Consider the following 13,854-nt stretch of genomic DNA (forward strand, 5'->3'; position numbering starts at 1 on the left):
AGAAAATGCAGAGGAACCAGAGATCACATTGCCAACATCTGTTGGATCATCAAAAACACAAGAGAGTTCCAGAAAAGCATCTATTTCTGCTTTATTGACTATGCCAAAGCCTTTGGCTGTGTGGATCACAACAAACTGTGGAAAATTCTTAAAGAGATGGGAATACCAGACCACCTTACCTGTCTCCTGAGAAATCTTTGTGCAGGTCAAGAAGCAACAGTTAGATCTGGACATGTAACAACAGACTTGTTCCAAATTGGGAAAGGAATGTGTCAAGGCTGTATATTGTCACCCTGCTTATTTAACTTATATGCAGAGTACATCATGAGAAACCCTGAGGTGAATAAAGCACAAGCTGGAATCAAGATTTCTGGGAGAAATATCAATAACCTCAGATATGCAGATGACACCACACTTATGGCAGAAGAACCAAAGACCCTCTTGATGAAATGAAAGAGGAGAGTGAAAAAGTTGGCTTAAAATTCAACATTCAGAAAACTAAGATCATGGCATCTGGTCCCATCATCTCATGGCAAATAGATGGGGGGACAATGGAAACAATGAGAGACTTTATTTTGGGGGGCTCCAAAATCACTGCAGATGGTGATTGCAGCCATGAAATTAAAAGATGCTTGTTACTTGGAAGAAAAGAAAAGAAAAATAAAAAGCTAGAGTGTATATTAAAAAGCAGAGACAGTACTTTACCAACAAAGGTCCGTCTAGTCAAAGCCTTGGTTTTTCCAGTAGTCATGTATGAAATGGACTATAAAGAAAGCTGAGTTCTGAAGAATTGATGCTTTTGAACTGTGGTGTTGGAGAAGACTCTTGACAGTCCTTTGGACTGCAAGGAGATCCAACCAGTCAATCCTAAAGGAAATCAGTCCTGAATATTCATTGGAAGGACTGATGCTGAAGCTGAAAATCCAATACTTTGGCCACCTGATGAGAAGAACTGACTCATTGGAAAAGACCCTGATGCTGGGAAAGATTGAGGGCAGGAGGAGAAGGGGACAACAGAGAATGAGACCGTTGCATGGCATCACCGACATGATGCACATGAGTTTGAGTAGGCTCCGGGAGTTGGTGATGGACAGGAAAGCCTTGTGTGCTGCCATCCATTGGGTTGTAAAGACTGAGACATGATTGAGTGACTGAACTGAACTGAACTGAAGGCCCTAAGCTAGATTGATTTTTGATTCTCCAAGACTAAAACTATTTGGAGAATCAAAAGGTAGTAGCAAGTCAATATTTGTAACAGTTCCTCTTTGACCTTAGATCTTTAAAGTTGCATAATATTAGATGTAACTTCTGAATTTATAATTGTTTAAACACACAGTTTAGATAAGATAAATGTTATCTGTGCATGCTAAGTTGCTTCAGTCATGTCTGACTCTTTGAGACCCTAGGGACTGTAGCCCACCAGGCTCCTCTGTCCATGGGATTCTCCAGGAAAGGATACTGGAGTGGATTGCCATGCCCTTCTCCAGGGGATCTTCCTGATCCAGCAATTGAACCCATGTCTCTTACATCTCCTGTACTGGCAGGTGGATCTCATAGTTAAAGCCTATATATAGAAGCAAGAGGCGTCACCATGCTTAAAGAGATCAGAGGTGGGCAGTGTTCCAGCTTAGGACACTGCAGGCATAAAAGCCCATGCACAGGAAAATCTTGAAATAGTGAAACAGTTGAAAGGAGACTGAAATGCCCGGACCTTAGACAACCAGAAAAGTGTAGCGCAAGGGGAAGCTGGAAAAGCAGGCAGTCCAAAGCACAAAGGAAATTATAAGCCCTGATAAGAAGTTAAGAATGAATTCTAAGAGTAAGTGAAAGACCCCGAAGGATTTTAGGTAGAGAAATAATCCAATTGTGTTTCCATTTTCAAAAGATCATCTGCCTACTATGTGGACATTTGCAAACGAGGATGAATATTAGAAGTAGGAAAACTAAATAAACAGTACCCCTTCTTTTGCTGTCAAATTCACTGGGACGATCTGAAGGGAAAGCTGGGACTATCAGAGATTAAATAATATCTTGGGTTGCTTCACTATGCCTTGAATAGTCAAGCTGAAAAGTCTCCTGATTTAATAATCAATCTTATAAGTTCCCAGTTAAAAAAGCAATTTTTTAAAGTTGTTATGCTTTAAAAAGATAGATTACAATGGCACTGAGATGAGTTTAAAATTATTTGCACTTTTTTTCATTTTTATACGCATGCACTTTAAAACATAAACATTTAAAATGTATTTGCCTGCCAATCTCTGAGTAAAACTGAAGATGCACCATTTTTATCCCATGACTTTCCTTCAGGAAACTCATAGCACAGGCTGAGATCTATGGCGTCCACAGTCAGCAGAGGAGCACAGAAGACCTGCAGAGTGGGGTCCTTCTGCTTTGACAGTTCACTCGCTCTCCTTCCCAGACTCCTCCCTATAGTCTTGCATTAAGCTATTTCAATGTTTTCCTAACACAGTCATTTCTAGCAACCCAGCTCTTGTCATACTGTTTTCTTTGCCTCGGTCTCCCTTTCTCCTTCTTCTCTCCTGGCAAACATCCTTCCAAATAATTCAAATGTCTGAAACTCTGGGAAGTCTTCTAATGTGGGCTCCTATTCATCTCCACAGTGTATACTGTGATGAATCTGTTCACGGACTTGCCTTCCTTCTAAACTTTTTGAGAGCAAGGAGAGGGTCTTACTCATCTTTGTATCATAGGAGTTATACTAGGAACATGGTTCCTAGTAGGTGCTTGATACTCGCCAACTTTTCATTTAATGATTCATGAAATGCTGTATTTGCTTGTCCTTTGTTTCTAACAATGAATCCTTTTTTTTAAAACAATACAGGTTGTTTAAATATCTACTATTCTAAAGGAGATCAGTCCTGGGTATTCTTGGAAGGAATGATGCTAAAGCTGAAACTCCAGTACTTTGGCCACCTCATGCGAAGAGTTGACTCATTGGAAAAGACTCTGGTGCTGGGAGGGATTGGGGGCAGGAGGAGAAGGGGATGACGGAGGATGAGATGGCTGGGTGGCATCACTGACTCGATGGACGTGAGTTTAAGTGAACTCCGGGAGTTGGTGATGGACAGGAAGGCCTGGTGTGCTGCAATTCATGGGGTCGCAAAGAGTCAGACATGACTGAGCGACTGAACTGAACTGAATTGAGTCACCTAAAGTCAGGAAGTTAGAGACTAACAAAGAACAATTAAATTGAATATGTGGCAGATTCTGTTATAAGTCTACACCTGAGAGCTGACTAAAGCCCCACTGTCTTGGGTTTTATACTGAGTTATCGAGTGGCATTCATCTCTTTCCTCTGTAGGAATTTATTCATAGGACAACGTTTCATTTTTCTTGAAAGCTGGAGACACAGGTCATTAAAATACATAGGGGAAAAGATAGTTATTCTTCCTGTTCTGTAAGTCAATAAACAGTGAATGATTTTGAATTCCCCTGGGGATAAACTATTCTTAGTGGAAGAACATCATGGCAAGAACAAGAATTTATTGGCTTTTACTCTCAACATATCTGACACAACAGTTCTGATTTATGGTTGCTTTCAACTTACTGCATCATGGCATGGGGTGAAAACTCTTCTATTTAATAACTCAATGCAGTGACTGCAGTCTTGCTCAGTACAATTCCTGGCAGGCCTTCTTGTTGTTACTTTAAATGATTTCTCAATTTCCCAGCTCTCAATAAACAATTCTATGTCTTCCATATTTGTAATGATTGTGCCATTTTGCATCCTTAGATCATCGTCTGGATCTTCATTGCAAATTCCTAAAAAGATGTGTGACATTTAGAAGAAAATGCTTTTAACTTTAACCTAGTATAGCCAGCAGAAATAAATCAACTCAATAACTGCTTTAAAATTAATAAATAATTTACTGAATCAAGTACCGAATTTATGTCCTTTGACTCTAATGTTGATGGATTTTTTTAAAAAATTACACATGGATTAAATTGTGTAGACCTTTCTTAACCAGGTAAGAAAGAAACCATGATCCTAGAAGTCAAGATTTGTGAAAAGATCATAGGAGAAGAAAGAGAAGATTGATTCTGTCTTAGTGCTCTTTCGCTATTACCACCATCTCCTAATTTAAGAAGTAGTTCTTAAATCTGACAAGGTATTCCCCAGCCTAGTGGGCATAATTTACTTTTTATCTAGTCAAGTGCAAAGCCAAGGGAAGTAGAAAGAAATGAACCTAGATCCTGATCATACCTTACCTGAATTCCACTCTACTCTAAGATATAATTTTTTCTTAATTCCTAAGACTCCTAGCTATAAAAAATATGAGTTAAACATTTTTTTCAAGTATCAAATCTTAATCCTCAAGCAGTTATATAAAGATCAATAAGGGTTTCAGCTGCCATAGTTGTGCCATACCTGTAAATATACAGGAGACTGAATACGGTGAAAAAAAAATAAATAACCAAAGCAAACAAACAAAAATAAAAATACCTCAAGTTAAGCCAACTATACTGTAAAATAGCTATTTTAAAAGTCTAAACTCTCCTGGGGAAAGGTAATTGCTAGTAAAAAAAAATGTATTCATTGCACCTCCAGCCACCACTCCTGCAGACTTCACAGTTCTTTGTAGAACAAGTTGTCAATATAGACCTCCCATTCTGGTGTCCAGGCTCAATTTGGGTCACGACAACTCTATCAGCCAGCACCCTGCTTTTCTTTAAAGAAACCACCTCTCTCCCACTGTAGAAGTTTAGAGGGTGATCTTTGTTAGCAAAAAGGTGACCCTAGCCCCTTCTCTGTAATGATTAGCTAAGAATCCAGTTAGCACGCTGTCTCCATAAAAGACAAGGTGACAGTAAAAGAAGAAAACAAGCATGAAAAGCAAACAGAAGTCATAGCACACAGAAGTGATAAACCAGAAAACATATGCATCCCCAATGTCTCTGAGTTATTATTCAGTGATACCTATTCAATTTTTATGCACACACAATTCAGTGCATACTCAATAACTATTTCCGCAACGATGACTTAAGTCACCAGAGAAGGTTGTGCTATGTTTAGCATGCTCTAAGCAGGCAAGAAAATTATCAACCACTTTAGCCAAATTTTCCACTAAAGGCTTTACATTTTTTAAGAAGAAATTTGGGTATTTCAGGCAGTTTGTTGAGAGCGAGGACCTGGTCTATTTCTTTTGAGTCGTTGGTATGAAGCATAAGGTCAGATGCTCAGAAACTCATCCATAAACTTTTACTCAATTAATATTTAGTGAGCTTAAAATAGGTATATTTGTGCTAAGCTAATATTTATTGACTGCATTAAACAATGTTTTCAGAGTGTTACATTAACTTTCACATTCAATTCTAACAACAATCTTGAAGGTGGATTTTACTATTCCCATCTGAAAGATAAGGAAACTGATGTTCACTTAAACATCTGTAAAGGGGATATCGCCTAGCAGACACCAGTCAGAATTTTTTTTTTTATGTACCTAGAGATATTTCTAATTTGTTTCCTTTGGCTTGTAACTATGTATCTATATAACATATTGTGATATGAAACCTAAGCATAAAGGCACATCTAGGCTTTACACTTCATAACAAAACTGGGACTAATATTCAGAACATTGTGCTCCCTGAATATACCTTTCAAGATGACTTAACTAAGCTTTCTTTGATGTCAAACTTTAAAAAGTAAGTAAGAAACAAAGTTTTTCATCATTCTATGCCTCATTTTTATCACTTATAAATTAACACTGGTGCCTACTTATTAGGGTTACTGCTAGAATCGAATGAGATAAAGTTTGTAAAATAATGCCTGAGATTTCATTAATGCTTAATAAAGATGAGATAGTAGGAATGCAAACAGTATTGTAGCAACAGTGGTAAGAATGTATCTCTAAAAAACACCCAAGTTGAACTGTATTATCTTGCTTCTTCCTTTCCATTTATAGAAAGACATTGTTTCCTTCAGTATTCACATGAGGTACTGAAGGTTAGTAACATCTCTTCAGTCCAAACAAGCAGGGAATGAGGGGCCAAAGCTGTGTAATGTGAACAGAAAGAAAACAACAAAAAAAAGAAACAGATATTTGAAAAGCAGTGCTCACCACAAAGTCCTTCTGTATAGGATGACAAATTAAATTGAGAGCCAAAATGAATGTCTACGATCCCCGTAAGATGAGTCCACTTTATGATTAGTCCAGCTGGAGTAGTAATCACATACATTGAACCAGAATCCTCTATGGACAGATCTTGATTTGAAAAGGGCAAAGGCACAACAGCAGAATCCACCTCTACCTAAAATGACATAATGCATGTACACCTGTTAGAGCGATGTTTACGTTTTAATATACACCCTGTGGTGTCAGTTTCTCAGAACTCCTAAATTCTTGTATTGTTCTTTCGTGTCTTGTTATATTCAATATCTGGGGGCGTCCCAGGTGGCTCAGTGGTAAAGAATCCGCCTGCCAATGCAGGGGATGTGGCGGGAGCCTCGGGTTCAATCCCTGGGTCGAGAAGATGCCCTGGAGAAGGAAATGGTAACCCACTCCAGTATTCCTGCCTGGAAAACCCCATGAACAGAGGATCTCAGTGGGCTACAGTCCATGGTGCCACGGAAGAGCCAGACACTACTCAGCGAGTAAACGGCAACAGTGCCCTTTGCTTTCTACAAAACCAAGCCTTCCTCTAAGTTCTATACTATTTTAATTTGCTTCCCTCAATATATGTTGATTACACTATTACTTCCTAATATAAATTTAAGATAAAGCTTTTTATCGGACTTCCCTGGTGGCTCAGACGGTAGAGCGTCTGTCTGAGGTCTTTAATCTGGGTTCTCTCTTTGATCTAAATAAGTGTTTCTTTACTTATAATGCTCATAACAACCACCTGTGAGGCTTGGTAAAGATTAGGATTTTCAGAAATTCTACTTTTCAAGTTTCAGCTGGATTCTAGATTTTATATTTTTAACACGCTTTCTTTGTAATATTACTATAAGCAATCTAAGGATTTTACTTTGAAAACAGTGCTTTAAATAACAGTGATGACAATGAACCACGAGCTATATAACTATCAGTAAAATTCTCAAATTTATACCTAACTAACCATCCAATTTCTAATCTTTAAATCTTCCTCATACTGCTACCCTCAAGCTGAAACATCCTTTGCCCGCTGAATTTCTACTCATTCTTTAAGATTTATCTCAGGTGTCACTTCTCCAAAAATATCTATTTGACCCTCCTATACACAGCATTTAAATGAGCCTTATCTCTGTTTCCATGATATCTTGGTCATGACTCTTATCACTTTGGCTACTGCTGCCTTTAGTTGGCAAAAAAATTACATGTACGCACCCCACACACAACTGCAAGTTACTTGAGATCAGGAACTGTTTCATTTTATCACATAAACTCACTAAATGATTTTTTAAGTTAGTAAGTTTTCAACTGAATACATGACCAATCAGCAGTTCAGCTGAAGCTGAAAATAAGCCCTTCCACCCAAATGCTCAAAACCATAGTGCTGACCAGGTTCAAACTTATTTCCTACCCAGTATTATATACCAACCTTATGAAAGTCGAAGATATATATAGATATTCTACCATCCAAAAAAGCCATGCATTCAACTGTAAGTTTCAGTTCAGTTCAGTAGCTCAATCATGTCTGACTCTTTGTGACCCCCTGGACTGCAGCACAGCAGGCTTCCCTGTCCATCACCAACTCCCAGAGCTTGTTCAAACTCATGGCCATTGAGTGAGTGATGCCATCCAAGCATCTCATCCTCTCTCGTCCCCTTCTCCTCCTGCTTTAAATCTTTCCAAGCATCAGCGTCTTTTCCATTGAGTTAGTTCTTCACATCATACGGCCAAAGTATTGGATTTTCAGCTTCAGCGTCAGTCCTTCCAATGAAATTTCAGGACTGATTTCCTTTAGGATTGACTGGTTGGATCTCCTTGCAGTCCAAGGGACTCTCAAGAGTTCTCCAACACTACTGTTGAAAAGCATCAATTCTTTGACGTTCAGCTTCCTTTAGAGTCCAACTCTCACACCCATACAGGACTATTGGAAAAACCACAGCTTTGACTAGATGGACTTTTGTTGGCAAAGTAACGTCTCTGTTTTTTAAAACGCCATCTAGGTTGGTCATAGCTTTTCTTCCAAGGAGCAAGCATCTTTTAATTTCATGGGTGCAGTCACCATCTGCAGTGATTTTGGAGCCCCCAAAAATAAAGTCTCTCATTGTTTCCATTATCTCCCCGTCTATTTTCCATAAAGTGATGGGACCAGATGCCATGATCTTAGTTTTCTGAATGTTGAGTTTTAAGCCAACTTTTTCACTTTCCTCTTTCACTTTTATCAAGAGGCTCTTTAGTTCTTCTTCACTTTCTGCCATAAGGGTGGTGTCATCTGCATATCTGAGGTTACTGATATTTCTCCCAGCAATCTTGATTGCAGCTTGTGCTTCTTGCAGCCCAGCGTTGCTCATGATGTACTCTGCATGTAAGTTAAATAAGCAGGGTGACAATATACAGCTTTGACGTACTCCCTTCCCAATTTGGAACAAGTCTGTTTTCCATGTCCAGTTCTAACTATTGCTTCTTGACCTGCACAAAGATTTCTCAGGAGGCAGGTAAGGTGGTCTGGTATTACCATCTCTAAGAATTTTCCACAATTTGTAGTGATCCACACAGTTGAAGGCTTTGGCATAGTCAATAAAGCAGAAGTTGATGCTTTTCTGGAATTCTCTTACTTTTTCAATGATCCAACAGATGTTGGCAATTTGATCTCTAGTTCCTCTGCCTTTTCTAAATCCAGCTTGAACATCTCGAAGTTCATGGTTCACATACTGTTGAAGCCTGGTTTGGAGAATTTTGAGCATTACTTTGCTAGTGTGTGAGATGAGTGCAATTGTGTGGTAGTTTGAGCATTCTTTGGCATTGCCTTTCTTTGGGATTGGAATTAAAACTGCCTTTTTCCAGTCCTGTGGCTATGGCTGAGTTTTACAAATTTGCTGGCATATTGAGTGCAGCCCTTTCACAGCATCATCTTTTAGGATTTGAAATAGCTCAACTGGAATTTGATCACCTCCATTAGTATTTTTTCATAGTGACGCTTCCTAAGGCCTACTTGACTTTACATTCCAGGATGTCTGGCTCTAAGTGAGTGATCACACCATCACGGTTATATGGGTCATGAAAATTTTTTGCATGGTTCTGTGTATTCTTGCCACCTCTTCTTAATATCTCCTGCTTCTGTTAGGTCCATATTGTTTCCTTCCTTTATTGTGCCCATCTTTGCATGAAATGTCCCCTTGGTATTTCTAATTTTCTTGACGAGATCTCTAGTCTTTCCCATTCTTGTTTTCCTCTATTTTTTTGCTTTGGTCACTGAGGAAGGTTTTCTTATCTCTCCTTGCTATTCTTTGGAACTCTGCATTCAAATATGTATATCTTTCATTTTCTCCTTTGCCTTTTGCTTCTTTTCTTTTCTCAGCTCTTTTTAAGGCCCCCTCAGACAACCATTTTGCCTTTTTGCATTTCTTTTTCTTGGGGATGATCTTATCACTGCCCGCTGTACAATGTCAGGAACCTCCATCCACAGTTCTTCAGGCACTCTGTCAGGCCTAATCCCTTGAATCTATTTGTCACTTGCACTGTATAACCGTAAGGGATTTGATTTAGGTCATACCTGAATGGTGTCATTGTTTTCCCTACTTTCTTCAATTTTCGTCTGAATTTTACAATAAGGAGTTCATGATCTGAGCCACAGTCAGCTCCCCATCTTGTTTTTGCTGACTGTATACAGTTTCTCCATCTTTGGCTACAAAGAACAAAGTCAATCTGATTTCAGTATTGACCATCTGGTGATGTCCATGGGATGTCTAACACATGTCTCTTGTGTTGTTGCAAGAAGGTTTTTGCTATGTCCAGTGCTTTGTTTGACAAAACTCTGTTGGCCTTTGCCCTGCTTCATTTTGTACTCCAAGACCAAACTTGCTTGTTACTCCAGATACCTCTTGACTTCCTATTTTTGCATTCCAGTCCTCTATAATGAAAAGGACATCTTTTTTGGGGTATTAGATCTAGAAGATCTTGTAAGTCTTCATAGAACTTTTCAACTTCAGCTTTTTTAGCATTACTGGTTGGGGCACAGACTTGGATTACTATGATATTGAATGGTTTGCCTTGGAAACAAACCAAGATCATTCTGTCATTTTTGAGATTGCACGCATGTTCTGCATTTCAGACTCTTTATTGATTATGAGGGCTACTCCATTTCTTCTAAGGGATTCTTGCCCACAGTAGTAGATATAATGGTCATCTGAGTTAAATTTGCACATTCCAGTCCATTTTAGTTCACTGATTCCTAAAATGTCAATGTTCACTGTTGCCATCCCCTGTTTGACCACTTCCAATTTACCTTGGTTCGTGGACCTAACATCTCAGGTTCCTACGCAAGATTGTTCTTTACAGCATCAGACTTTACTTTCATCACTAGTCATGTCCACAACTGGGGGTTGTTTTTTGCTTTGGCTCCATCTCTTCATTCTTTCTGGAGTATTTCTCTACTCTTATCCAGTAGCATAATTCTCTACTCTTCCCCTACTGACCTGGGGAGTTCATTTTTCAGTGTCCTATCTTTGCCTTTTCATGGGGTTCTCAAGGCAAGAATACTGAAGTGGTTTGCCATTCCCTTCTCCAGTGGACCACGATTTGTCAGAACTCTCCATTATGACCCATCTGTCTTGGGTGGCCCTACATGGCATGGCTCGTAGTTTCATTGAGTTAGACAAGGCTGTGGTGCATGTGATCAGATTGATTAGTTTTCTGTGATTGTGGTTTTCATTCTGTCTGCCCTCTGATGGAGAAGGATAAGAGGCTTATGGAAGCTTCCTGATGGGAGAGACTGACTGAAAGTTGGGTCTTGTTCTGATGGGCGGGGCCATGCTCAGTAAATCTTTAATCCAATTTTCTGTTGATGGGCAGGGAGGGCTGTGTTCCCTCCCTGTTGTTTGACCTGAGACCAAACTATGGTGGAGGTAATGAAGATAATGGCAACCTCCTTCAGAAGATCCCAATGCACACACTGCCGACCTCAGTGCCCCTCACCCTGCAGCAGGCCACCACCAACCCATGCCTCTGCCGTAGACTCCTGGACACTCATAGGCAAGGCTGGGTCAGTCTCCTATGGGGTCACTGCTCCTAAACTTTCTGACATTTTACTGAATATAGACTTGCTTTAACACTGTTTCAAGTTCAGAATCTATGGCCTGTGCTAACAGAATTATTTCTGAAAAACACATAATATCTCAGCCATTTTGAGCTAAATCTTTACATATTGCTTTCTTCTATTTTTGAGAGCACCATGTGTTATCTGAGGGCTTCCCAGGTGGCGCTAGTGGTAAAGAATCTGCCTGCCAATGCAGGAGATTGGGTTTGATCTGTGGGTTGGGAAGACCCCTGGAGGAGGAAATGGTACCGTATTCCAATATTCTTGCCTGGAGAACCCCATGGGCAGAGTAGCCTGGTGGGCTACAGACCACGGGGTTGCAAACAGACACGACTGAGCACACACTGCACTATATGTCTGAGTGAGTCATCCAGCTCTCAACACTCCTACTGGGGAAGCATAATTCCTTGGAATAAAGGTTTTCCCTGTAAAATCAAAAGGCTCCTTTCCAGCTTTTTAATGATGCATTGCTCTTCTCCCATTTATTTCAATAAATTTAAATATTCTTTCATTTTTTTTTTCTTATTTTAGCTATCAGTCAACAGTATCAATATTTCAAACCTACTCTTTCCATTTGTTCTCTCCATGGTCTTCATTCTGGTATTCTTGGCTGCCTGCTACTCTTTGCAACCTTATGATCCCCTCTTTCACCTCATTTCCACTTTGTCTAATTTGAAACACTAACATTAACTCTAACACTAGGAAGCTCAGCAACTCACATTCTCGAGAGAGCTTTAGAATGTTTAACATGGCAGTTTCAGTTAACCTCACAAAAGGAGAAACATTTGCAACAGTTGGGAGGTTATGGTAGGAGACATATAAGATTATGAAACACATTTTTATACTGTCCGTAAAAAGAATGATTAGACATCGTAGCAATGGAAATCCACTGATATGCTTAATTCCCCTCTTTTGGGAAATAACTGTACTTACATAATTTCTCAGTTTCATCTAAGGTGAAGACATGTTTTAACTTTGTGTTCCTACCTTTCTTGCTACCCGATTGACAAGTACTTTATGTAGAGATGTGGTCAAATTTAACTTCTTAAAACAAAGTCCAGAGACTCTTCCAGAGGAAGCCTTCATTGAAAAAAAATTGAAACTTTATGGAGTTAAACATAATTTTAGCAATAAATAGAAGTAATTTACTAAACATTTTCCAAATACTCACTAGCTTTTTAAATGAGTTTCCATTCTGGGAAAAAAAAAAAAAAAAAGGTATAAAGATAAAACACTTAAAAAAAAATACACTATTTGACTTTTAAAAACATTATTTGGATTAATATTATATGCTTCTAAATATATTCACTTGAAATATATTCATGTTTTAAGTACCAGAAGATAAATCTCAGTGAATTCTTGAGTCCCTTTTTATTGTGGGAATACCTAATGTTGCAACATACTTCAGCTGCTAGATTTATGAATAAATGACACAAAAATAAATTATGACTTACCTGATTCATGGAACATTTTTCAATATGAGCAACTATAACTTCCCCAGGAATTCTTACTAAGATATAAGAAGCCATACTATATAATGCTGCATTATTTCCATCAAAAGTAATAATGCTGAGTTCTGACAACATGGAACACCGACCTAAAAAGTGATAGAGAGTAGATTTAGTCTATTAACTAATTATTTGTATTACAGTAACAACTTCTCCTTTAAAAACATCTTTCAAATTGGTTTTATTATGTTGGACAAAAAGCAACTTTAAAAGCTATTGGAAGCCAAAATCATAAGTCAAATGAACTTTGACTTGATGAAGTGATAGCTTCAAAAAAATAACCATCTCCCCCTGATTTAAAACTGATAAAACTCACATGGACATTCCCACTCAGGGCAGCAGATATCACTATTCACTTGAACAGGTCTTCCCCGGAAACCACAGTCAGGCATTTCCAAGTCCTTTGGGCAATTAAGAGACCAGTTGTACAACTTCCATTCCATGTTAAGACATATATATTGGCTACAATTATAAACAGGATCAAATTGTTGAGGCTGTTAATAAAAAAGAAAATTAATGCATTTTTTTCCATTTTCAACTAACGTTTTAAATTTCCCATTCACATTGCCTATAGTATACACTTACTAAATACAGAATCTTTTGAAAGATGAACAATGAAAATTTCACAGTGGCTTTTGTTGAGGTATCTTCTCTAAAATACTCAGCAGTATGATTCATTTAATTTTACCTTAATATTGATTTGATATCAGAACTGCCCACATACTCAACTTCTGAGAAAACTGCAGTCTTGTCCTAAATTGTCTAGATCAGTGTTCTGCAAGCAGACTTAAAACAGTGGCAGTTGACCTTTCATATTATGTTGTATAAAGTTAGTATGATTAAGACTTCTGTTAATGTCAGTTTAAAAATAACAACTTAATATTATCCAAATATTTCATTAAAAATCAAATGTAATATCAGTTGGGCAGTATCTGGATAGAATCATTAAAATTTATTTTTTTACATATAGCTTACAGACTTCTAGATAAAGTTGCAGATTTTTCAAAGCTTATAAATTATATTCTATATAAATTATACTAATAACTGTAGCAATGATAAATATCATCTACTTACTATGCTCCAGACATCGTTCTAATTAGTCCATTTTATTTCCACAAAAACACCCTGTGAGGTAGGTATTAAA

General features: G+C 38.2%; 1 protein-coding gene across 1 annotated transcript in view; it reads right to left on the bottom strand.

The window, feature by feature from the left end:
* OTOGL (otogelin like) overlaps positions 1–13,854 on the bottom strand; it is a 169,905-nt gene that overhangs the window by 31,754 nt on the left and 124,297 nt on the right. Inside the window, exons 36-41 of the mRNA XM_070370120.1 lie at positions 13,027–13,204; positions 12,657–12,799; positions 12,374–12,397; positions 12,190–12,282; positions 6,081–6,270; positions 3,569–3,783 (exon numbers count right to left, since the gene is read on the bottom strand). Of these exons, the coding sequence (XP_070226221.1) occupies positions 3,569–3,783; positions 6,081–6,270; positions 12,190–12,282; positions 12,374–12,397; positions 12,657–12,799; positions 13,027–13,204 (843 nt within the window). The remainder of the gene's footprint in view (positions 1–3,568; positions 3,784–6,080; positions 6,271–12,189; positions 12,283–12,373; positions 12,398–12,656; positions 12,800–13,026; positions 13,205–13,854) is intronic.

This window comes from Bos mutus, chromosome 5, assembly GCF_027580195.1.
Source record: "Bos mutus isolate GX-2022 chromosome 5, NWIPB_WYAK_1.1, whole genome shotgun sequence".
NCBI lineage: Eukaryota > Metazoa > Chordata > Mammalia > Artiodactyla > Bovidae > Bos > Bos mutus.